This window comes from Podarcis melisellensis (assembly GCF_964234715.1).
Source record: "Podarcis melisellensis genome assembly, chromosome: 8".
Taxonomy (NCBI): domain Eukaryota; kingdom Metazoa; phylum Chordata; class Lepidosauria; order Squamata; family Lacertidae; genus Podarcis; species Podarcis melisellensis.
Window position 1 is genome coordinate 71,537,575 of NC_138540.1, and position 25,426 is coordinate 71,563,000.

Genomic DNA, 25,426 nt, shown 5'->3' on the forward strand with positions numbered 1-25,426 from the left:
TAGAGTTGAAAGAGATTTAAAGGTTCAACTAGTCCAACACCCTGCAATGCAGGAATATAAACTAGGCCATACATGACAGATTGCCACCCAGCTGCTGCTTAAAGACCTCCAAGGAAAGAGCCCATCACCTCACAGGAGTATGTTCCGCATTGAAATGGCCCGTACAAAAAGAAAGTTCTTCCTGATGTTTAGTCAGAATCTCCCTTCTTGTAACTTGGATGCATTGATTTGGGTTCTAGCTGCCAGTACAGGAGAAAACAACCTTGCTCCATGTGACAGCCCTTTAGGTGTTTGACAATGACTATTATTTCTCTTCTCAGTCTCTTTACCAGGCTGCTGTTGGCATCAGTCTGTCTTAAAAGAGAATGGAGTGTGCGTCCAGGGGTGAAATCAAACTGTTGAGTCACAGCATCCACTGTGGATGCAGAGACTGGTAACTTGCAACTGCTGCCTCCTGGAATGTTTTTGCTGCGTTAGCAGCACCAAAATGACCTCTCTGGGGTGCAAACCTGGGCAGTGTGTATGGAGGTCCTAGGCTGATCAGAAGACACGCCCCCCCCCCAGCCTTGTAGTCCAAAGGAATGCAGCAAAATACATCAGGCACCAGCTTGGCTGGAGGAGTTGCTGGAAGGAGGCATACAAGACACCACCCAACTGTCCAAGGTCAGCCTTTTCTTCCCCTCAAGATATTCCACAAGGCAGCGGAGGTGTAGGATCAGCGTTTCCTTCTCCTAGATAGGCTACCTTCCCAGGTTGACGAGCCCCATGTTCCTTTACTTCCCTCTACTGCCTGTGCAGAAACCACCTTCTTGACCGTTGGGCCCACTATTGGTCTTGTCCACTCAATCTGCTGAAGCCTGTCTTCATGTGCAGGGCAAGTCTCATACCCACTGAAGGTTGGAGACCCAACAACTACCCTCATTTGGTTTAGCTGGCCACTCAAAGCTGTTCCCCAGGGTGTGGCCACTGTCATACGTCGGCAGCTTCTAGGAGCCACAGGTGAGAACACGGTGCAGGGTTGGGACCAAAGATGGACAAACTACCCCAGAAGGAGCATGTGCGGCTCACCAGAGATCCTATCCCTCCTCTAACACCCCATACACCCTTTACCCAGTTCCCTCAACTGATCCTCATAAGGTTTGGTTTCCAGACCCTTGGATCATCTTGGTGACTCTCCTCTGCACACCTTCCAGCTTGTCAGTATCCTCCTTAAATTGTGGTGCCCAGGACCGGACACAGTGCTCCACACGTGGTGTGACCAAAGAATAATAGAGCAGTACTATGACTTCCCTTGATCTCAAAACTATACTTCTCTTGAGACAGCATTAGCTATGTGCTGCTGCATCACACTGTTGACTTGTGTTAAGCCTGTGCTCTACTAAGACTCCTAGACCCTTTTCATATGTACTATTGGCAAGCCAAATATTCCCCATCTTATATTTAAGCAGCTGGTTCTTCCTGCCTAAATGCAGAACCTTACATTTGTCCCCACTGAAATTCATTTTGTTAGTTTGGGCCCAGTTCTCCAATCTGTTAAGCTCATCTTGAATCCTGATCGGTCTTCAGTGGCACTGGCTGCCCCTCCCAGTTTGATGTCTTCTGCAAATTTGATTGAGCACCCCCTCAATTCCTTCATCCAAGTCATTTATAAAGACATTGAACAACAACGGGCCCAGGACACAACCCTGCGGCACTCCACTTGTTACAGTCCTGTACCAAATACATATTAAAAGGAGACTCTGGCAAGTTTTACAAGCTATTACACTAATTTTGATCCTTGTTGATTATATGCAAGTTCCACAAGCAAAACCAGTGCATATCTACATTACTTATTTTAATAAAAAATATACACATTTGATAACGCCACAGAACACCAACGCACGACAACATCTCTGCGTAAGTGCTTGGCCTTAAGAAAGCTGGGGTCTAGTCAGTAGAAAGAGTCCTGTATCGTTGAAGCGGCAGAAAAAGCAACTCTGACCTAAAGCACTGTTGCAATGGTCACCTACTAGCTTCCACACTTTTATTTCTTCTGTTTAGGAGGTGGTCTGTAAAGAAAAGTAGAGTGCTTGTTAACAGACTGTTGACCAAACACGACTGCTACCAATCGTGCTTTGACATTGTAAATGCAGAAGTTATTTTCTAAAATGTACCATTCAGTATCAACATCAATTTCTCATAGACAAAAGTTCATTTTGTGAGTATTCCGTGGTAATCCTGATAGGAAAGGCCGAGTGGGAGGCAACAAGGATATCGCTGATTGCAGGAGCCTAAACCAGGCATTAGCCATTTCATGGAAAGACTCTCAATCTTCCCAGGTATGTACGGCACACATACCAGGATACTGTTTCCTGCCAGCTACTTGCAGTAACGTGACAAGCAAGGGCAACACAACACAGAATGATTTCAATAACAGGGACCCACACTGTCATCATATCAGATGAACCAATTCCCATAACACATAAATTGGAGCCTAGTGAATTAAGCAATGCTGATGAAGCCTCTGTTGAAATACAACTAGTTGAAATCTGTTGAAAGGGAATGGCTGATGATTTAGCACCCGCAGCCTAAATTAGTGTGCATTTGAACAAACTTCTGAAGGTCACATTAAGAGTTCAGTAACATCTGGGGAACCACAAGTTAGATACCCATGAGATAGGGCTGTAGTGCCTGTCCTCCAGAGATCAATGAGCTTGAAGGCTATTCATGGATATCATCAATTATACTACATGAACTTTGACGCATCTGTTTTTATTTTTTTGCTGTAATTGTATCCCAAATTCTTTTTGAAGCACCTTTTGGTCTCCTATTTTTTGAGTCACTAAGCAAGTAGCAAACCTTCCAAATATTTGCATTTTCCTTTTAGACAATCTACAATTGCCTTCTGGCTCCTTTAAAGATCTTACGTATTTTACATTCTGTAACTTTTTCCTTGTTCCAGTTCCTTGTGCGAACTGCAAATACATTATATTCCTGTTCATATTTTTATCCCGTTTTAGATAGGTATCTCCTTACTTAAGATAGAAGCTTTGCCTTCAAGTGCACAGTTTAAGAAAAGAAGACATGTGACATGTAAGGGAAAGGGAGGGGGGAAGTAGAGAAGAAAGATCAGTCGCAGAAAGACATTTATATATTTAATTGGGGCCAGGCAGGTAATCTCTTGCAATTGAACTAGCAACCCTTGTTCTGCTGGGACAGGTGTGGGGAACCTGTGCCTGCTCTCCTCTCAGTGTTGCTGAACTGCAGCCCCCGTCACTGCTAGTCATTGGCTATGCTTCCCAAGGCTGATAGGAGTTGCAGTCATAGGAGCCAACTCCTAGGGACCAAAGTCCCTTCAGCCCCCTCAGTAAAATATTTAAGGGGGCCGCCTCTGCTTGCCCTGATGCTCTTCCCAGGAGACTAGGGGGCAGCAGGAAAAAGAGGTGCAGCCTCACACTAATCTTTGTTCCCCAAGGGCCACATTCCCCCTCACCTATAAGGAAGGGACCACAACCCAGCAGTAGAGCACATGCATTGCACACAGAAGGTCCCAGGACCAAAGCTTGGCATCTCCATTTAAATGCCTCAGGTTGCAAGGGATGGGGAAGACCTCAGCATGAGACCCCGGAGAGCCATTGCCAGCCACAGTGGACAGGGTTTAGTTAAGACGGGCAAACGGTCTGACAGATGAAGGGCAGCTTCTCTGGTTCTTGTACAACAGGAAAACCCAGTTAGTGTGGAGACTGGCATACTTTACAGGTTGCAATGATTTTAAGAAATAATGGGGGGGGGGTGTTGGTAGAGGAGAGGGACGAACGGAAGAAATGTGTTGGGATACCGTCCAATCAAAGGAGTTTGATCAGAGTGGGGAAAGAACCATTATAATGCAAACCAGACGCATATCTGGCCTGCTTTGCAACTTATTTAGATTGCTTGGCTGCTATTTATTGGTCAGAATACACAGTACTCACACAAGCCCCATCAACACCCTGGTTCTTTTCCAACCCTGTAACAAGCCCACTCTTCCCTCTGCTCGAGTGTGGGGTGGGAAGAAGAGTAGTTGCTCCTCATTATGTCCCAATGCTACCTGTTCCCCTTTTATGCCTCCAAGGAAATACCAAGCACATCCAGAAACCAGCACCCCCAGACTTCACTGTACCTGTAAATGCCAACTACTACAGCATGGTCCCGCTCATAGGGCTCCAAAGTCAACTGCTCTTGGGGTTTCATGTTCTCCTGCTGCATTTTCTTCACCTCTGATGCAAAGACAGCCTCGGGTGCTGCTGTTGAGTCAATGCAGTTGGCCTGGGAGGAGAGAATCAAGCAGGTCAGTCTAACAGCAAGCCTTCAAGCTTATCTAAGAGCAAGGGGAGGCAAATAAGGCCCGGACACCAGATCCAGCCCATCGCCCTCTAAATCCGGCCCGCGGACAGTCCAGGAATCAGCATGTTTTTACATGAGTAGAATGTGTCCTTTTATTTAAAATGCATCTCTGGGTTATTTGTGGGACATAAGAATTCGTTCATTCCCCCCCAAAAAATATAGTCCGCTCCCCCACAAGGTTTGAGGGACAGTGGACCAGCCCCCTACTGAAAAGGTTTGTTGACCCCTGGCTAAGAGGGACAATTCATCGCTCCCTTATTTCAGGAGCATGCTAGCAGCCTGGTTGCACACCCGTCCAGAACAGGGACCCTGTCTAATTTTCAGAGCCAGGAAACACCCACCCTCAAAGGCCTCTTCATTGGCAGGATTCAGTTTCAGCTTGTTGGCCTTTGTGCAGGTCACGCTTACCCAGGACCCAAGTTATGTATGACTATGCAGAAGTTACAAAGAAATGCATTTGGGCATCCTTTGCAAATCGCCAAACCTGCTAAAAAGCATGCATACCAGCTTTAATAGCCTTGGGGACACGATGGAATCCTGTAGCATCCCACAGCGTGACTGCAAGGAGGCAAAGATGCTACTTCCCCCCAATTCTACTTTCTGGATGAAACTGGCCCCACAGGCAGAAGCCAAACCACCATACTACTGTGTCTCTTACTCCCACCGAAGCACACTGCTAGGATCAGTGTTATCAAAGGCAACTGATAGATCAAAAAGTAAATGGGTTGCATTTTTGCGTGTCTGTCTCAATAAAAGTAATCTCCCAGGGTAAACAAGATCAATGTGGTCTCTGAATCAGGTCTGGACCCAGACTGGAATGGATCCAGATAACCAATTTCTTCCCAAGATCACAGCCACCACCGGCTTGAGAACCTTCCCCCAAGAGGGTGATTGTGAGCTGGCAGTAGCTATCACACACTTCTAGATCCACAGAGGGCTTCTTAAGAAATGGTCACCTTTACCCCTGTCGTCTAAAGACCATGCTGTCCCCCCACCTCCAGATTGCTCAAATTACTGGACACCTTGAGGCAGCATTAGCATGAATATTGCCTCCCCCCTCTAAGAAAACAGTCCTGGGGTTCTCCAACACAACTCCAGAGATTATCTCCAGCAGTCCAAATAGGCATAACACTTGTCGGTTGGGTGGAAGGCTTATCAGCCATATCTCTATACACTTAGGTGCCGCTTATGGTCATAAATCTTTCATTGGAAATGGGTCGTTAGGCCTAACAAGTCCACAATTTCCATTGATTCCTATGGGAATCAGCAATCTCTCTTCCCTGCCCATCATGGTTTTATCCTAAAACGGCTGCAGCCAACAAGCAGGAGAGAGACAAAAGAAAAATTGATTTGTCTGATTTCTCTTACTCCGATACATTCGCTCACCCCAACCACACTCTCCATGCTTTCTGCCCGAAAATAGCGGCCACTGACAAGCAAAGCACAAGAAAGGAAGTGGGCATGCTGTAGGCTCTTTCGATATCTGAACCAGCGAGGTTTGGGCATAATTCTTTACGTTTGCATAAGTGTCTTGACGGATAGCAAACTGCCATGACCAGAAGAAGGTGTAGACTTATGAATCCTGCCTCAGAATGGTTGGTCGTCTTGATGAGGGAGATGGAATTCCAATGGACTACCGGAAACCAGCTCTTAGTCCCCGCTGACTCTCCAGCCGAAGGCGAAGAAAACAACCCACTGAAGGTCATACAGTTAGAAAATGTAACAGTCGTACTAAACATTACCTTGATGGAGATGACAAAATGGCCACCATTCTTCAAGAAATTGTGCGCGTTTAAAGCCACAATACGTGACTGGTCGGGCTGAGCCACATCTGCGAAGATCACATCTACCATGCCTGCAAAGCAAGGGGGCGTATTGAATAACGGACCTGGAAGTTGCCCTGCAAATCCTATTGCTTTCCTCACTTGAAATAAGGTCATCAGGCAAAAGAAAAACAGTAGAGCCTAGAGCAGTAACGGGGGACTCCTGGCTTAATTCAACACACCCACCTTTCCCAGGCCTGTCTGCTTTGGCCACAGCAAATTTCAAGCCATGGCTAAGAGGACAAAGAATCAGGAGTACACACTTGATTCTTCCTTTGCATCAGGAAGTCAGCTCTTTTTATATTCGGTGCCTCTTCCTGTCACCATACATGGCAACAGAAAAAGGTGCCACATGTAACGGGGGTGGACTTTTCAATGCAAAATATCATTTTGCCTTTGCAGCTGTGGCTTGAACTCAAGCCGGGCTGCAAAGAAGGGCTGGGAGACACTTAGGCTGTGCTTCCAATTATTTCCTTTGAAGCCAAGTTACCCTGATGTCATGGTACCAGGTCATTGACAGGTGGGTGGCTCCACCCACCCAGCAAAGTGGGCCACAGGGGATGAGGGACTTCCAGATTTGGCCCCCTAACCCTGTTTCCCACTTCCGGTCTAGAATGTCAAGATCTGCCCCTGCACTTTTGTGATTAAATCAACAGCAGTGAGGCAGCAGCAGTGTTCATTTAACCTACTTTACTCACATTTATTTAGGACAGTGGTTCCCAGTTAGCTAATTACTGAGGACCCCTTATTTTTCAAAAGCCAAGCCACAGACCCCTTACTTTTGATAACTTTATGGAAGTTACCTCTGCAAAGCAATTTTCTGAACAAAATGTGGGGTAGCCCCTAATAAGCAAAGGATTTTAGCTATATTAAAAACAGACTAGGGCTGAGCAATATCTGGTTTTCAGCATTGTGATATATCAGCAGCTAAACATCACAATGTTCTCATATATCACAATGTCAGAAATGGGAGATCAGGCACGGGAATGAGGGAAGCAGCAGTCACAGAGATCAGGCAGGTGGGGTTTGTGCAGATCAGGCGTGGGGATGATTTCAAAACTGATTTTGGCCAATATATTGATATTGGCACAGCAGACCATAAAATTTGTAATATTACCATGCAAAATTGACAAAAAATTTAGTTTGTGGGGTGGAGGCAAGGGATGGGGCCATGGACCCCTAATTGGGAACCAATGATTTAGAGGAACAGTTCAGATTTTTTTCTGATTGCTGAGATAAAACTAACAAAACCTAGACTGTTAGGAACCTTCCCTGTCAATGTTCTAGAAGTGAAGAACACCCAAGACACTTTTATTTTGTACAATCCCCAGCATCAGTTACTAGCAGCCAGCCAGTTCCTAATAAACAAAATAAACATAAATGGATGTTTCTCAGTGGTAGATCATATGCTAGGTATGGGGACCACCACCAGCCCCAGCAAACAAAATTTCCCCACACCTGGCACATGGCATGCCTGCAGAAGTTCCCAGGCTCTGTCTCCAGCATCTAAGGCTGGAAAAGACCCTTGCCTGAATCCTTGGAGCCTCACTGCTTGTCTGTAGATAACATAGAGACAGTTGGGCTTGGCATAATGCAAGTATTAATGTTACTAAGGCTCTTGCAATCCATGGGCAGCTGCTTTCGCCCAGTGGGTGGAGGAAACAGAAGACAGAGAGAGAGGGTGCTCCTCTAAGAGATGTCCAGCTCAACCAACATACATGAAAGCAGCCTTTCTCAACCTGTGGGTCCCCAGATGTTGTTGAACTACAATTCCCATCAATCCCCTAGCTAGCAAGGCCAGAGCTCAGGGATGATGGGAGTTGTAGTTCAACAATATCCGGGGACCCACAGGTTGAGAACTGCTGCATGAAAGGAAGGCTTATTTGCTCAGGTGTTAAGGTTTCACAGGCATCTTACCAAGCAACATGCGGTATTTGTGTGGGTGCCGTGCATCCTCTATTACGGGGATAATGTTGGTCCGTTTCTTTGCCACATTGATGAGGTCGCGGCCCGAGCGATGGGAGAACTCCACAGCGTACACAAGGCCCTCCTGTTGGGTGAGAAGCAGGAAGCAAGGGAGTCAGTCCCTTGTCCACAGCCCAGAACAGGAAAAAGCGTTCATGAAGGACATCACCCATTGCCACTGCTGAAGCCCCGAGTGATCATCTTTGACAAAATAGCTAGAATTAGTCTGAAGAGCAGCACTCACCAGTTCCACTTATCACCTTCAGCAACAATCCACTGCTCTTTGGGCAAGGATGGCTAGAGAAGCCCCAGACATAAGGGCCATTCTGCTAATTAGATCAAAGGCCTATCTAGTCCATCATCCTGTTCTTGCAGTGGCTAATCAGGTTTTTAAAAAAATAGCATTTAATTTATAGGTGGAATTGTGTGTGTGTGTGTGTGTGTGTAATTGTTTCATTGTCTGCAGAGTCACATTTACTTTTATGCCAAACAGTTTTTAAGTACATGGTATAGAAACCACTGAAGAAGATTAGGTCAAGAAGTGTCTGGGTTCTTTAATAATTTGTGAGTTATATCTATTCACAATTTGGGTATTTTGTTAGTACAGTGGTACCTCGGGTTAAGAACTTAATTTGTTCTGGAGGTCCGTTCTTAACCTGAAAATGTTCTTAACCTGAAGCACCACTTTAGCTAATGGGGCCTCCTGCTGCCCCTGGAACACGATTTCTGTTCTCATCCTGAAGCAAAGTTCTTAACCCGAGGTACTATTTCTGGGTTAGCGGAGTCTGTATCATGAAGCGTCTGTAACCTGAGGTAACACTGTATACACTGTTTGTGTTTGGATTCCTTTGCTTTGGAAATATCTGGATCAACACTGTTTTTCATTGTCATTCAACTGCTTAGAATTATTTCGTGTACAACTGTATTTTTTTGTTACACAATAAGTTACGTTTTCTGACCCCAATTTTTCCCCATCACATTTTTCCAGCTATACAATATTTTCTGCAGAGAACATAAATGCACACAGTATTCCAAGTGCAGTTGCAACACAGATTCACATAACAATATTAAGATACTGGCAAATTTATTTTCACTCTTCCCTAATGTAATTTGCCTTTTTGCATAGCTGCCACACACCAAGCCAACACCTTCACTGACCTATTCACCACTACATCAAGATGCCCTTCCTGGTCAGTCACTGGCAGTTGAGATGCCTATTAGCATATATGTAAAATTAAGGTTATTCCACAATATGTATCACTTTACACCTGCTCACACTGAACCACATTTGCCAACCCATGCAATCATTTTTTTTTTTTTTTGCTTTTACCATCTTGAACAGCACCTGGAAGCAGGAAGGGATAATCCCTGCAATTATGCTGTCTCCAGAAGTGCTGGCCAAGGGAAGATTCCTAACCTCAGGGCTGGTCATTTGACACTTACAGTATGGAAGCACTGGATAGCCTGCCCACTAGGCACCAAAAGCAAGCTGCAGCCTTCTCTTTCAGCTCTGGAGAAAAGAGCTGAGTGCTGAGTTGCCAAAGCACTCGAGTACCATGGGTAAAATGTGGGGATGGAAGCCACAGCTTGGTGGCAGAATATCTTCAAGATCTCAGGTTCAATCCCCAGCATCTCGAGACAGGGGATGTCCCTGGTTGGAAACCCTGGAGAGAAGGGTAGACAATGCTACTCTGAATGGACCAGTCGCCTGACTTAGTATTAAGGCAACTTCCAGTGATGATTCCTGTCCCTACACTCCCCTCCTGTCCCAAGCTTGGAGCTGGGGATTAGGCCTCTTGATCTCATTCGGAGTCACAGCCCGATGTCAAGGAAAGAGAATAGTACAGTGGTACCTCGGGTTAAGTACTTAATTCGTTCCAGAGGTCCGTTCTTAACCTGAAACTGTTCTTAACCTGATGCACCACTTTAGCTAATGGGGCCCCCTGCTGCCTCCGCGCCACCACTGTGCGATTTCTGTTCTCATCCTGAAGCAAAGTTCTTAACCCGAGGTACCACTGTATTAATATTTGCAAGCTGTGGGAGCTACTCAAGAAGTTGTTTTCTGCAGCACCCCAGCTACTCCTGTTGCAGCTCACTAGATTAAGACTGTACAGCTTTGTCTGTACAAACAGCAATACCTGGCAGCAGTTTAAGGCACACCCACAGTCTGAGGTACCCCAAAGCGTCTCCTTACCAGTCCAACTATGTCAGAGACGTGAGACACTGTTGTTCCCGACGCAGCTCCTAGGTACAGCACTTTGGCACCAGGCTTGATATGGATCTGGTCAATGCCTCCAAGGATGGCAGCAGCCAGCTTGGAGCGGAAGGGATTCCAGGCGCGGTACTCCACCTTTAGTTCACCGTCCTGAAGAGGGGAGGATAAGGATTGAGACTTTCCAACCAAGGCATCTGCAGACCAAGAGGGGTCCCCGTCCTTGGAACGTGCTCCCCTTTCCTGCATTTCCCAGCAATTCCCTCTCCCCACAACCATGCTCCCATGGAGCGTCATCCATCACCCACCTCCACAGAAATCCTCTTCTCTCCATACACAGACTCGCCAGGCACCATGTTCCGTGTGACTAGCGCATCTTCCTTCCCCCGGCAGATGAAGACACCTGAGGAGGCAAGAGAGACCGGAACTTAGATCTGCTCACATTGGAGACATGCTTCACGCGAGCAAGATTTAAATACTGCGAGACTGGGGCAACCTCAGGTGGGCAAGGGTACAAATATCCCATTCAGCTAAAACTGTTTCCACTCTTGCCTTTCCCCCATGAGCTCAATCTAGGCAGCTGCTAAGCCGTGGTGGCTGGTCCTTTACAGTGAATGGGAGACTCTGTCCCCACAACCTCATTTCACCCTCAGCTAGCCTTCTTACAAAAATCAAAAACGTTTAGAATACCGTTAGGCTATATGGACAAGTATTACGTGCGCAAACAGATCACATGTAGATGGGGAGCTTCCCATACTTTTTCTCACAGCACAGTTAAATTGTGGAACTGCTCCCCCAGGAGGCAGTAATGGCCACCAACCTAGATAGCTTTTTAAAAAAAGGATTAGACAAATGCATGGATGCCTCTGCTGTACCTCCAGAGCTGGAGGAAGTAATGCTTCCATATAACAGTTGCTGGAAACCACGGGAGGTGAGAATTATTTCTTATACTCATGTTCTGCTCTCTAGGTTTCCCACGGGCATCTGGTTGGCCACTGTGAGAATAGGATGCTAGACTACATGGGACCATTGCCTGATGCAGCAGGCTCTTCTTACGTTTTCAGCTGGTGCAACTACCATTTCTGCTTCTTTTAGCTTTCCTCACTTCTCCTTAAAAAACAGCTTCAAAGTTAACAAGCATGCCTAGAGTATATTTGATGTTTTTGGGCAGGAGCTATTGGAATGCTGGCATCTAACTCCAGTTTTCCCTTCGGTCAGGTAGCTCCCATCCAGATGCAGCAGGACTTCAGGCTAATAAAGCAGTATGGGATGCCAGAAGTAGGACTGCATGTCAGAAGAGGAGTGTTTAAAAAAATATTCGTGCTCATACATGGAGGGTTGTAGGAAAGGAATGCAAACTGACTATAAACATTTGCTTTCTAGCATTAAACAAAGTCATGGATGTGGATGTGTGTGTGTGTTTTCCAGGCAATCAATATTTTAGAGTGAGTAGAAGCTCAACAACAATTACCAGAGAGGCCACAGGGCTGTTCCCATGATAGCTTTTGGCTACAGTTAACAGGAAGGGATAGCTAGCCTTCTGAAGAGGCTTAGAACGTAACAGTCTTTTACCTTGCCTTACATCAAACAAAGAAAGAATGCCTCTCCCACAATGCTCTGGGAGGCGGTTCCTCCTTCACTGGGTCTACTGCAGTAAAAGTAATGTTCTTGCATAATTATCTTCTTATATGACAGGATGAACAAGTCTCACCTTCATGTCTGTGGGGCTCTACTGTAACCTTTTTCCCTCCTCTGAAGCCACCCCGTCCTCCTCGGCCACCTCCTCCTCGACCGCCACGGAAACCACCACCTCGGCCGCCTCGGAAGCCGCCGCCTCCACGACCGCCTCGGAAGCCTCCTTCGCCACCACCGGGGGACTTAAACCCACCTCCTACAGGTGAAAAAAGAGAGGAAGAAGGAATGGGATATGAGCAATTCAGAAGCAACAGTTACCACCACCCCAAAGCCTCAACATGTCTATATAATCTCACCCACTCCAGCTGCATCTGTTATCCCAACTATATTTCCCTGACAGCACCATGATTTCCTTCTAATTTCCTTCTAAATGCACCCTTTCCAGCTAGGAGCCCCTGGGTTATCATCCAGCCCATTAGTTACAATATACCTGAAAAATGAAGTTTTATTTTCTCTCTCCCTACTTAAAAAAATATTTATTGAACAAGCAAAACAAATAAGAGAAGAAAAACAGCAATGAGTTAAGCTATAAATAAAACTAGTTAGATCCTTCAGCAAATACAACAAGAATGAGAGTTGTGACAGTTCAGTGTAAGTCCATTGTAATTTTAGTAAATCTCTAGTTTCCTTCGCTTAAGTTTGCTTCTGTTTTTAACTGTTGCAACTCCTAAAGGGCATAATGGAAAGCAGAAATCTTTCTGCAGCAAAGATTAAATACTGTGGTTTTATTTGTACAATTTTGATTTCTTATCACCCTTCACCCATAAGGTCTCAGGGAGGGATACAGTAATATACCATTATAAAAACAAACAAAAACCATTACAGTTATAGGACAAGTAAAACTATTCCAAATGAAGCAGAACAGTATAAATTCAGAAAAAGAGGCATGTGCCACAAAACAAAAACACCTTAACTGCCTGAGGATAAGATTAAGAGATGTGCCTTCAGTGTACAACAAAAGCTGTGCAATGAATATGCTACACATACCTCTGTGGGGAGTTGTTGTTGTTAAAATTTATATACCTCCTTTCATCCAAAGCTCATAGGGCAGTTTACAGTTCATGATTTAGGTCAGGGGCTTGCAACCTGTGGCCCTCCAGCTCCCATCACCCTGACTGGGACTGATGGGAGTTGTAGTCCAGCAACACCAGGAACTCCACATTTTTCAGAATGTCACAGAGAAAACCCTCTTCAGGACTGCCTTTCTATACAATTCTGAGGGTTCCACCAAACTACCAAGGGAGATGCCTCTGCATATCTTTACACCCAAGGAGGTTGGCAGGGATGGAGGCGGTCTTTCAGATATTTGGCACCTAAGCTGTTTAGGGCTTTAAACATTAATCAGGTCTTGGAAACAAATTGGCAACTAGTGCAGCTGTTTTAAAATGGAGCTAAAGGAGTTCTACATTTTTCCTTTATTTTATTTTTTGATTTCTTAATAAATCTTCAGCATTTAAAATTGATGTCTGTCTTCCTTGTACTCAATCCAGTTCCTAACTTCTTGGTCTTTTACTACTATGTTTGTGACTTCAGACTCAAGGAGTGCAGTTCCTTGTTTTTAGCTCTTGCTTCTCAAGAACCGTAGGGATTGATTGATTGGTTTATTACGGCCATTGGCCCATATCTAAAAACAATACATCAAAATTTATCCATAAACAATACAATTTAAACAGTTCCAAGTTGAAACACCCCTATAAAACCAATTTTACTTCAATTAAGTAAACTATACACAATAAGCTCCCTCTATGTCGACCGCAATTCAAATCCCTCAGATTTTGGGGGATATGCGTCTTAGTTCTGGCACTTATTGATGGTTCTTAAGTTTGGCTAAGCTGTCAGAGTCATACAGTGATCCATTTCTCCTCTTATGAAATAAGACATTAATCAGGTATCTAGCGACTGCAAGGGATCTACTTGAGTCTTCGTCGTTTAATAAGTATATTATTTGGGCTTCCTGAGGTCTGTCAGCTATTCTCGATAAATATGGGGCCAGAAACTTGGACCGTGAAGCCGAATGTATAGGACAACAGAAGATTATATGATATAACAATTCTGTAGATCCACTTTTACAGTCACAGAGGAGTGAGATCTGTCCGTTGGAGAGTCTGTTGCCCAACACATTTGATGGGAAAACATTGAATCTAGCCTTTATAAAGGCGTACCTGTGCATCACCACAGATAAGGTAGTTAAATAAGATGGAAGCTTCGTTGGTAGTGTTAAGCCAAGGTTTATCGGCGAACAGGTGCCACCACCTGTCGCAATATTAAATTGTAAATCCATCTCCTCTAATTTGTGAGTTATAATTCTCTTGGCAGAAATTAAATCCAATTTTAGTAGTTCAGATGGAGATAGCCCTAAGGACACAAGTTTCCCATGTATTATTTTTGCCCAAGGGCTAGGGAAGTCGTCTCTCCAGAGACACTGTATCAAGTGGAGATTTGGAAGTTTATGCCATAATGCCAACCAGTAACAGAGGATGCATTTCCATAATGAGGTTTCTAGAGATGTAACATTTAGTTCGAGACGTATAGCAGTATTGCCTACACACCTGGGTAATTTTAGCAACCTTCTTAGCAGCTGGTTTTGGATTACCTCCAATTGGGTTAGATTAACAAAGGACCCCCATATTGGGATTGCATATGCTATTGTTGCAATCACCTTTGCCTTGAAAACTTTTAACACTGATGGAATATGGAAAGCCCCATCTGAAAAGAAAAAACGCAGTAGCGCAAAGGAAAGGGCTTTAGCTCTATTTAATACATATGCCAGATGGACCTTCCAGCCCATGTTGTGTTGGAGAAGGACTCCCAAGTATTGAAATTTAAAGACTTGGTTGATGGCTTTTCCGTCTATTCTCCAATTATAGGTTTTTCGACTCTTGGTGAAAATTAAAACTTTGGACTTGGCATGATTAATTGTAAGAAAATTTGATTTGCAGTAAGCATCAAAAATTTTCAGTGCCCTCCTAAGGCCTACTCTTGAGAAAGATAGGATCACTGCGTCGTCTGCATAGAGTAGAAGGGGGCAACGATATTGGGCAAGGCGAGGGGCATGGATCGTTTCTTGAGAATCTATCAGAGGCGCCCTCATATCACTTATAAATAGATTAAAAAGGGTTGGAGCAAGGATACATCCTTGACGGACACCTCTATTGATGGTTACTGAATTTGAGAGGTCACCGGCCGGAGTGATTCTCACCCTTGCGGCTGATCCGTCATGCAATTTAGTTATTAGCCACAAAAGTCTTTTGTCTATTCCCCATCGTGCTAATTTTCCCCAAAGTAATCCCCTGGGGATGCTGTCAAAAGCGGCCTTTAAATCAATAAAGGCTGCACAAAGTTGGCCTCTATTTGGGGCGGAATATTTCCGGGCAAGGTGGTATAAAACTAAGACATGCTCAACCGCTGACTGATTCGGTCTAAAACCAGCCTGTTCAGGCCCAATCAGGTTGTTCTCTTCGGCCCACTTAGTAAGCTTAGTTAACCTTAGGGATGTCTAATAAGGTCTCCTGACCCAGGCTGTTTGGACAGAAGGAGTGGGGGCAACCTTGCAGAATTGGTGTCAGACCTTGATTATTAGTCTCGGCTTAATTAACAAGGAATGAGGAATGGGTTTTGGAGACCAGTCCTTGATGCTAAAATGGGTGTGTCATAGCCCTTTAGCAGGCTTAGTCTTCCTCCCAACCCTGGAGCTCACAGGAGACCAGGGATTGTCTTGCCAGCTGCCCTCTCTCTACCTGCAAGTTTGGAAGGAACGCTTTAAGTTGTTTGGCTGTTATGTTTCTGAGGTGCCCAGGCCCAAACTGGCTAGACCTCATTCCCACCCAGAAAGGGAAACACACATGGCTGCTACCTGGCCATGGCACCTGGACCACCCTTTCACTAAACCACCAAGAGGAGGGACAAGCCACCACAACTGTGCGTTTAAGTACCTTGATTTCTCCCCAGCATGCACCACTGCAGATCTGAGTGTCCTATCTGTAGGGTGGCAACAAGCGCTTACAGCTAATGCACAAATGGGGGAAGAAAGAGATAACTCACCTCGCCCTCCTCGGAAGCCTCCGCGACCCCCACGATCTCCAAACCCACCACGATCTCCAAACCCACCACGCCCCCCACGTCCTCCACGGGGGCTAAAACCTGCAGAGGAGAAGGGCACACAAGTCAGAGAAATGAGATGAAACCTTACTCTTCCCACCCCTTAACTGAGACCTAACGGCTGCCGTCCCATCAGGTTGCAGAGTAAAAATAAAAGTACAGTGGTACCTCTGGTTAAGTACTGAATTCGTTCCGGAGGTCTGTTCTTAACCTGAAACTGTTCTTAACCTGAAGCACCACTTTAGCTAATGGGGCCTCCTGCTGCTGCTGGAACACGATTTCTGTTCTCACCCTGAAGCAAAGTTCTTAACCTGAAGCACTATTTCTGGGTTAGCGGAGTCTGTAACCAGAAGTGTATGTAACCTGAAGCGTATGTACCCTGAGGTACTACTGTACAGTATGCAAACAGTGCTAACTTCTGCCGAGAAACCAGCTGCCTTTGGGAAACTCTCAACCGGTGACGGTTATTTCAACAGGTGACCTAGCTGGCCATTGTAAGGCCTGGTTCAGGCATCTGCTAGGCCACTGTGGAAACAGGACCCTGGACCAGTCCTGGACTCCCGATCCAGAAGGCTCTCCTTAGGATCTTTAATTTTTAAGAATCTGTGTTCTGAGCTTGCTCCTCGCGTCCTCCGTTTCAGATCGTAAGCCTAAAAGTAGGAACCACCGATCTATATAGTAAACCTCTCGAAGAGACTTTGTCAGCTAAGGAGCAGGGCAAACAGCAGCGGCAGCAACCACATAATGACTTTAAATAACAAATAGACTAACAATCAACCACCAGACGATCCCAGCAGCCACGTGTCTGACCGCGGGCTCCTTTTCCCTTCCTTCCACCCCTCCCCCGCCAAGCTCACATCGGCTTCGTGCACCCCCCGAAGCAGAAGCACCCTTCCCCACAACTCTTCCCTCCCGTCCCTTACCGGGCCGCATGGCTGGAACCGACAAGAGGCAAACTTCGGCACACACGCGCTTCAAATTCTCGGGCCGGAAGCACCAACCGCGCAGCGCTCGAACGCACGCGCGGGGACAACGCGGTCGCACCGGAAGTGTGAAACAGGGGAAAGAGGCGGAGCAAGGGCGGGAGTGCCGCAGAGGTTCCTGGGGGATGGAGTCCGCCGCTGGCGAACGCATGCGCAGAGCTATTGGGCGGGGCTGCGCTGCTTGAGCTTCCCATTTCGCGTAGAGCTCTGCTCTCTCTCTTTTGCTGGGTGCTGAGAAGGGCGACTCGTAGCTGGTTTTTATTTATTCTTTTCACCCGGGAGTTAAGGTAGAGCTGGAAGCGGGCAGAGTTACGGGGACACACACACACAGTGCAAAAGGCTTGACCTGGGAAAGCCTGGGATTAGATTTTTATTATATTACTATAATTTTATTATATTATTATATCAGTGAGCGCAAGGAGGCATACATGGATAATAAAACGAGTTAATGCACATAGTAATGAGTAGTTTAATTACAGCCGCTGAACATTAATTAGGGTTTTTAATTGATTCAGAGTGAGAGATTCAGTGATTTACTCCTGCTCTCCTGAGCAAACAAGCAGAAGTGTGAACTACCCTTTTTCTTCGCCATTTTAACAATGGATGGCCGATCCTCCCAAGTGTCCCTATTTTCCAGGGACAGCCCCGGATTTACAGTAGTCATCCGAGTTTCTAATTTGATCCTGGAATGCCCCACTTTCCCTTTGTTGTTGTTTAGTCGTCTTGGGCACTCCATGACCCCATGAACTAGAGCATGCCTTGGAAACACTCACTGTCTTCTCAAAGCCTCTCCTTTCTAATGTCCATGGAGTTTTCTTAGCAGGATACTGGAGTGGATTGCCAGTTCCTTCTCCAGGTGGATCACATTTAGTCTAAACTCTCAGCTATGACCTGTCCGTCATGGGTGGCCCTGCATGGCATAGCTCATAGGTTCTCTGAGTTATTCAAGCCCCTTTGCCACGATGTCGCTATTTTCATTAGATAAATGTTGGAGGGTATGGAGTTATCCAATGCCTGAGATATTTGAAGGCAGCCCTGTATAGGGAAGTTCTTTACTGTTTTATTATGTTGGAAGCCGCTCAGAGTAGCTGGCGCAACCCGGTCAGATGGGCAGGGTATAAATAGTAAAATTATTGTGATGGAATAGGATGTCCCTATTTTCACTGGAGAAATGTTGGAGGGTATGGGGTGGGGGCCTAATTAGGAGCAGAATTTGCCACAGCAGATGGGGAAATATTAAAGCATTAGATGCTGCTGAACCACACTAATGGTAATCTAGTCCAGCATCCTGTTCTCACAGCGGCTAACCAGACGTTCGTAGGAAATCTGCAAGAATTACTTTCATCTGAATCCTCCCAACATTCAGCTTCATTGAATGTTCATGGGTTGTGGTGTCATGAGATACAAAAAACTTCTGGGTCCACTTTCCCTATGCCATGCATGATTTTAATAAACTTCAATCATAATGCAGTAAACTCCAATCCTCACATTTTCTCTAAACTAAAAAGTCCCAAATGCTTCATAGGGGAGTTGCTCCACCCCCTTAAAAGTTTTCCAACTCTACAATATCCTTTCTGAGGTGAGGCAACCAGAACTGTACACAGTATTCCAACTGTGGTTGCCCCATATAACGGCAACTCCTTTCTTAATGATCCCTGGCATGGAATCTGCCTTTTTCACAACTGTTGCTGTGAAAGAGAACTCTTGGAAATAACAAAACTGAGGTCTTCAAACAAGTTGGAGAGGATGAAGACTGCTGCCAGGGCATCTATTAAAAAAAAATACACATTTCCCAGCGCTATGAAGTTAAAAATATCGTCTCTTCTAATATATGTAATAACTTTGACCACACCATTATAATGCCACGTTGAATTTTATATGCTTTCTGGGTTTGTGATATAGGTCAGATGTATGTTACAGTCACGCAAACAAATAAGATTTACATACAGATGTTCCATGTTACGATTAGCCAGTGACAAACAATCTACATATGCTGTGCTTATGTTTTTTATTAGGTCCGGGTTCCAAAAAATCATTACAAAATTTAATAAGTAAACTACTTCTTTTCCCAGTAACATAAAGGTAAAGGACCCCTGACAGTTAAGTCCAGTTGTGAACGACTCTAGGGTTGTGGCTCTCATCTCGCTTTACTGGTTGAGGGAGCTGACGTTTGTCCGCAGGCAGTTTTTCCGGGTCATGTGGCCATGACTAAGCTACTTCTGGCGAAACTAGAGCAGCGCACAGATACGCCATTTACCTTCCTGCTGGAGTGGTACCTATTTATCTACTTGCACTTTGACGTGCTTTCGAACTGCTTGGTTGGCAGGAGCTAGGACCCAACAACGGGAGCTCACCCCGTTGCGGGGATTCGAACCGCTGACCTTCTGATCGGCAAGCCCAAGGCTCGGTGGTTTACACCACAGTGCCACCCACGTCCCAGTTGCCAGTAAGTTATATTCCTTCAAAAACCAGCTATCAAACTAGAGAGGAAGGCTCACAGTGGTTTTGCTCAGGATACTTTACTCCTCTCTTTTCTTAACTACAGAAACTACAACTGCAAGGAGTTGAAAGTAAGGAGCCACAACCACTGTTTCCCTTAATCTCTCCCTGAAACTGACAAATTTCTGTCTTTTTGCTGGACAAAGGTTATGTGAAATTCATCCACTGCAGTTTTTCCTTGCATAGGTAAGTAGTAAAGAACTTGGTTAAATTTCTACATTTTTGTTCAGCTCTTAAAAGGGACATAGGTTTTGCCAGGGGAAAATGTGGCAATCCTAATCTAGTTTTGTAACATCATCACTTCACAGTCTGGTTATGTCAGATTTTGCTGTTCGGCTGAGTTGGGACTGCATTAAAATTCCATGCCAAGATAATTAGGTGCTCTGTGTTCTTTTCCCTGTCCCCACCCCAATCCTATGCATCAGCATTGCTGTGTTACATGATATCTTCCTGCACGCCTTATTACTGGCATAGCACATCTGAGGACTATAAAATATACATGCAAAACATTGTTTTGCTTTCCAGATATCTCTATATTTTATGGCTAACATTGGGAATGCATAGGCTTTTACACAGAACTGCAGTACTCAGGATACCATAACTTTTGTAAGGTAACATTTTGAACTTAAGTAGTAATCATATGTAACTACATAAAAAAAATTATGCATGTTTCAGTATTTAAAAATATTTCCCAAGCCTTCCAATGCTTTGTATAGTTAAAAAAAAATCCACCAAAGTAATGCAAAACTTGTTATATGTCTTACTTTAAAACCTGGCCCAGAAATTGAATGTTTTTCAAGCAGCAAACTAGTTCCACAGCAAGTGATTTAATCCATTTAAGTAAGATGTGGCCAAGTTTAACCCAATCAGATTAGGCACTGGAAGTAAACAACTTTCAGTAAGTTAGAACTAAGCTGGAAAAGCACAGTAGTTCCTGAATGCAAGGCAGACAACCCATGTGTTGTTGAATTCTGTGTAAAATTCTGAAATGCCTACATTAAGTGAGCGCCTTCTCTCACTGAGCTAGTTCAAACATAATACTAAGCCATAGTTTAGTGTAACAAGGAGGAGCCTCAACAAACCTCAGGTTTGTGCACCTCTCTTCCAGTGCAGACATGAGGAGGAATTTGGAAGCTTTTGCTTATATTTTTTAAAAATTGAATCACATGCACTAGCGGAGGAAGGGCTTGCCCGGGTGTCATCCCTGAGTGGGAGTGACATTGCTGCTGGTGGCGGTCGCCATGGGTGCCGGAGCAGCTAGCTCCGCCTCTGATCACATGTTGCCCAAACCTGACAATCTGTGGTTAAACAGTGCTGAAATAAGCAGGGCCGTCTTAACCATAGGCACCAGGCTCTCAGGGGCGCCAGGCCAAGAGTCGGGGGCCCGAGAGTTGGAGTCCGAGGAAGAGCCCACCCGTCGGTTGGAGCGCCACGGAGGGCTCCTCTGTTGCGGGTGGCTCTGCACCGCAAGTTCGGGAGCAAGCAAGCCAGCCGGTGAGGCAACTCTGGGCAATGGGGGGGGGCGGGTGGATCTTTGCACCCCGGCGCCGCATATGCTTAAGATGGCCCTGGAAATAAGCTAACTTGAGACTGTAGTTTAAGAAACGGTCTTATTACAAAAATCTCAGAGTTAAGGCTTAGGGCTATGATTGAAAAATATATGTGAAAATATTTATTTAGGTGAGATCTTTGACTAGGAGGAACATAGGAAGTTTCCTTGTACACTGGTACCTCAGGTTAAGTACTTAATTCATTCCGGAGGTCCATACTTAACCTGAAACTGTTCTTAACCTGAAACTTTAGCTAATGCGGCCTCCTGCTGCTGCCGCGCCGCCGGAGCACAATTTCTGTTCTCATCCTGAAGCAAAGTTCTTAACCTGAAGCACTATTTCTGGGTTAGCAGAATCTGTAACCTGAAGCGTATGTAACCTGAGGTACCACTGTACCAGGTCAGTCTTTTCCAGTATTGTCTGCTCTGGCATTCAGGATTTTTCACACCATCTTCTAACTGATTCTTTTAAACAGAGGTGCCAGGTATTGCACTTAGAACCTTTTGACTCAAAACATGTGCTCTAGCTGCTACCGCTAAGTAGCACTGAATTCGAACCTGCTGCTCCTTGCTCCTGTTCTGCAAAATCAACATGGATTTGAATTGCGTCTCCTTCTAGCACCGCACCTTTATGTTAAAAAGCAAACCCAGCACATTGCAATCAGCCCAAGGTCTTTTAACTCTCAGCTAAGCAGATGATGACAAGCAGCTAGGATCACAGCCTCTGTGGCTATCCATGAGCTTGGCTGCTGCTGTTCTCTGTCAGACAAGGATGAATGGGTCGGCTCCAGCCCTCTCTGTGAAACCCTCAGCGCCGGAACCCGCATGATGCCTTTCCCTTTGAAGAAAGCAAATCCTCAATTTTCTGTCTTTGTGTTGTTAGGAGAGGAAAGCTACCTGTGTGTGTGTGTGTGCACTGTGTGTGTGCCTTACTCAGAGAGGCAAAAAGGAGAGCAGCACTGCAGTCTCATCTTGCAGATTGTGTCCTTGGTGTGATATTAAAGAGTTTCATGAATCCAAAAGCGGAGAAGCTCTTCAGGGGGTAGCACTTGCACAGACTCATCGCATTTCTCTGTCTCCTCTTCCCTGTAATTTAGTAGCCTAGCAGGTGATTCTGTTACTTTCTGGAAAGGGGGGGGGGGGAGGAAAAAAAAATACAGTAATGGGGAAAAGATGGAAGAGCATTTACTTCACCACTGCAGAGGGATTGAGGTACTGGATTAGTATTGCAAAGCTCAGTGTTCAAAGCAGTGCTCAGGGCTGTAGCCATAAGAGGGCCTGTGTAAGTCTGATTCCCTTAGGCAGAAATGAGGAACCTGGCTTCCTCCAGTTGTTTATGGGCTTCCATCAGCCCCAGCCAGCATGGCCAATGGTCAGGGTCAAGGACAATGGAAGCTGGACAATTTCTCAAGAGCCACAGTATTGCCCACCCCAGCTTTAAGTGATATTCCACCCTGCATTCCCAGTGTTCAGCGTTTTAATTTTAAAAGTTAAGTATCTAGCCCTCTTCATGGTGAAACTACGAGGGGAGAAGAGCACAGGTAGGGTTCTACCTGATAGCTCACTAAGTTGCTCCAGTGTTGGGTTCAACAAGCACAAAGGCAAATATAGTTACCGGTACATAGCTTTAAACACATTGGGCTACCTGTAACCCATACAGCATTATCCCTTCAGTTACACATCCGAGCACCTCAATGATCTGACTTTTGTCATTTCAAGGTTATGTGCACATTCAAAGAACATTCCCCCCTACAAAGAATTCTGGGCAATGTGGTTTATCCCTCACAGAATTACAATTCTCAGCAACCTGTAACAACAATGCCCAGAATTCATGGGGGGGGGGGGGAATGTGATTTTAAAAGGTACGGTCATGTGTCTGCAGCCAGACTGCTGCTCTTATGCATTCTAATAACCTGCCTGGGTAACAGGCACAGTATAAGCACCAAGCTTCAACCCATGGCTTTTAAAAGCAGGGCACATCTACCTTTTCTGGAAGTGTTAAGGCACAACCTCAATACAGTACTCCAAACCATTTCTTATCTTACCAAAGTGTCCGGCAGGCTCTCATTCGGGCAGCAGGAATACTGGCAGATCTGACATGTTTTCCAGGCAACCCAAAGAAGGGCCAAAAGAGTCACAACAGAGATAACCAAGAAGAGTGGAGCGAAGGTGACCAATATGGCTTTGCCTGCTGGAGACAAAAAAAAAGTCTGTAGTTGCTAAGAAGGTAGAAAACCTCAATGAGGGGCTCTGAGGTGAAAAGCATCTGGGAATTGATATAATTGCCACTGCTGCACATTGTGTTTACATGGCTTTGCACTGTTCTGAAGAACAGTAATGTGAAGCAGTGAAGTAAAGGGAAACAGTGCTCCCTTTCCCTTATGGGGTATTCCGGAGCCCATATAGAGTCCTTAAGTGGGTTCCCTATCAGTAGGAGAAAATAACAGAGGCCAACCAGAGTATATTGAGAAGCAAAGCGGCTAGTAAGCCTGATCTTAATTCAAGGAACTGTTGCAACAGGGTCCCCACTCACCACATGCAGGAGGGAGGAGAACCCTGAACAATGGTACGCAAGCTCTTATATAGACTTGTGAAATTGCCCACCCTGTAAGTCCAGCAAAGGTGTCACAAATGTTCAAGTTTTTATTAGATTTATCTGCCCTGGCCCCCCAGCAGTGGAGAACCATGTCTGGAAAGGAGAGTATCTTTGTTGTTCTTACCTTCGGCCCTCACACACTGCACCTGGCTGAAATTGCTGCTCCGGTTTATGGCTTCAACATAGGTCTGGGCTTTAACACAGTATTCAGTACCAGCTTCCATGGTGTCCATATGTAAGGTAGTGCTGCTGTCTTTCACCACTTTGCGATACACCTAGGGTGAAATCAGTTGCATTTGATCAGGTAATGGGAACATATAGCTCAGGCGTCCCCAAGCTTTGGCCCTCCAGATGTTTTGGCCTACAACTCCCATGATCCCTAGCTAACAGGACCAGTGATCAGGGATGATGGGGATTGTAGTCCAAAACATCTGGAGGGCCAAAGCTTGGGGATGCCTGATATAGCTGTCCAGACTAGAGACCGAAAGTTCTGTGAATTTGGGTTCTCTTGGGTTCTCATTTTGCCAGTCTGAAATGCACATTTTATATTTTAAACAATCTTCATGAAAATTCAGCATTTAAGCACAAATTTATCCTATTGAACTTAATTTTATATGCAGCACAAACTAATGTACAAACACTTTCCCCCTAATATAATGTATGTTATTTTCACATACACACTTGTATGTTATTTTCACATGCTTTTATGCACACTTTTACCTAATAAATGCAGCCAAACGCCTAAGACAAGGTGCACAAATTTAGCTTTTTGAATTTCTGGTTATTTTCGCATTTTGCTTTCAGATACTTTCAGAGGCACTCATTAAAAAACCGTCTCAGGGAAATATAAATAGGAATGTCTACAAGCAAATTCAAGTTAGATCTCCCCACTCCCCACCCCTTTTATTTCTAGGCAGTTGTAAGAAATTCTGGGCAATTAGGGAGTTGTAGGAAGTTAAATTGTTATAGTACAAGACAACTGAAATAAGAGATTAACCCAGGTTCCATTGTATAGGGAAGGAGCAAAGGTTCTGAAAGCTACCAAGTAAATTGTTTTCTGATTTCTTTGTAGGTAAGCTGAGCAGCTGCCAAACTAGACATTACTTCAATTGCATAGATAGCAACAATGTCTTTAAAAAAAAATGTAATACTAGGTTAGTGGAAGAAGCAATTTTCACCGGGATAGCAGAGTGTAGGGAAGGGAAGGTTTAATCCAAATTGAACTTTTTTTCTAAAGCTAACTGCAGCAGGGCATAAAGGTAAAGGTAAAGGGACCCCTGACCATTAGGTCCAGTCGTGACCGACTGGGGTTGAGGCGCTCATCTCGCTTTATTGGCCGAGGGAGCTGGCGTACAGCTTCCAGGTCATGTGGCCAGCATGACTAAGCCGCTTCTGGCGAACCAGAGCAGCGCACGGAAATGCCGTTTACCTTCCCGCTGGAGCGGTACCTTTTTATCTACTTGCACTTTGATGTGCTTTTGAACTGCTAGGTTGGCAGGAGCAGGGACCGAGCAATGGGACCTCACTCCGTCGCAGGGATTCGAACCGTCGACCTTCTGATCGGCAAGTCCTAGGCTCTGTGGTTAAGGTGATTTTAACTGAGATCATTGCCCTTGGCCCTGGTACAGAAGCTCCAACTGGAGC

General features: G+C 45.2%; 2 protein-coding genes across 5 annotated transcripts in view; both read right to left on the minus strand.

Annotated features, from left to right (window-relative positions):
* IL20RB (interleukin 20 receptor subunit beta) overlaps positions 1–25,426 on the minus strand; it is a 139,900-nt gene that overhangs the window by 102,508 nt on the left and 11,966 nt on the right. Inside the window, exons 5-8 of one of the 4 annotated variants that reach the window (XR_014170820.1) lie at positions 23,907–24,057; positions 23,232–23,377; positions 21,551–22,310; positions 16,422–16,518 (exon numbers count right to left, since the gene is read on the minus strand). Coding sequence is in view for 2 of the 4 variants with exons in the window: in XM_081920852.1 (XP_081776978.1) it covers positions 22,185–22,310; positions 23,232–23,377; positions 23,907–24,057 (423 nt within the window). In the remaining 2 variants the exon portion in view is untranslated. Of the gene's footprint in view, positions 1–16,421; positions 16,519–18,992; positions 22,311–23,231; positions 23,378–23,906; positions 24,058–25,426 lie in introns of those variants that run through there. The other 3 variants (XR_014170819.1, XM_081920853.1, XM_081920852.1) reach the window with 3 other exon arrangements.
* FBL (fibrillarin) lies at positions 1,820–17,304 on the minus strand. The gene is made up of 9 exons (XM_081920784.1): positions 17,079–17,304; positions 16,099–16,197; positions 12,074–12,253; positions 10,671–10,765; positions 10,345–10,515; positions 8,103–8,235; positions 6,105–6,217; positions 4,139–4,284; positions 1,820–2,048 (listed from the first exon to the last, which is right to left on the minus strand). The coding sequence occupies exons 1-9, from the start codon at positions 17,287–17,289 to the stop codon at positions 2,024–2,026; spliced, it is 1,173 nt and encodes a 390-aa protein (XP_081776910.1). The 5' UTR covers positions 17,290–17,304; the 3' UTR covers positions 1,820–2,023.

Bases quoted from the DNA above. Each gene is read 5' to 3' on its own strand.
- FBL (XM_081920784.1), bottom strand. From the start codon at position 17,289: ATGCGTTCGCCAGCGGCGGACTCCATCCCCCAGGAACCTCTGCGGCAC. The intron at 10,516-10,670 runs GTGGGTGATGGA...TCCCCTCTTCAG, and splicing joins AGAAGAGGATTTCTGTGGAG to GACGGTGAACTAAAGGTGGA. The intron at 4,285-6,104 runs GTAATGTTTAGT...CTCTCCTCCCAG, and splicing joins ATTTTGTCATCTCCATCAAG to GCCAACTGCATTGACTCAAC.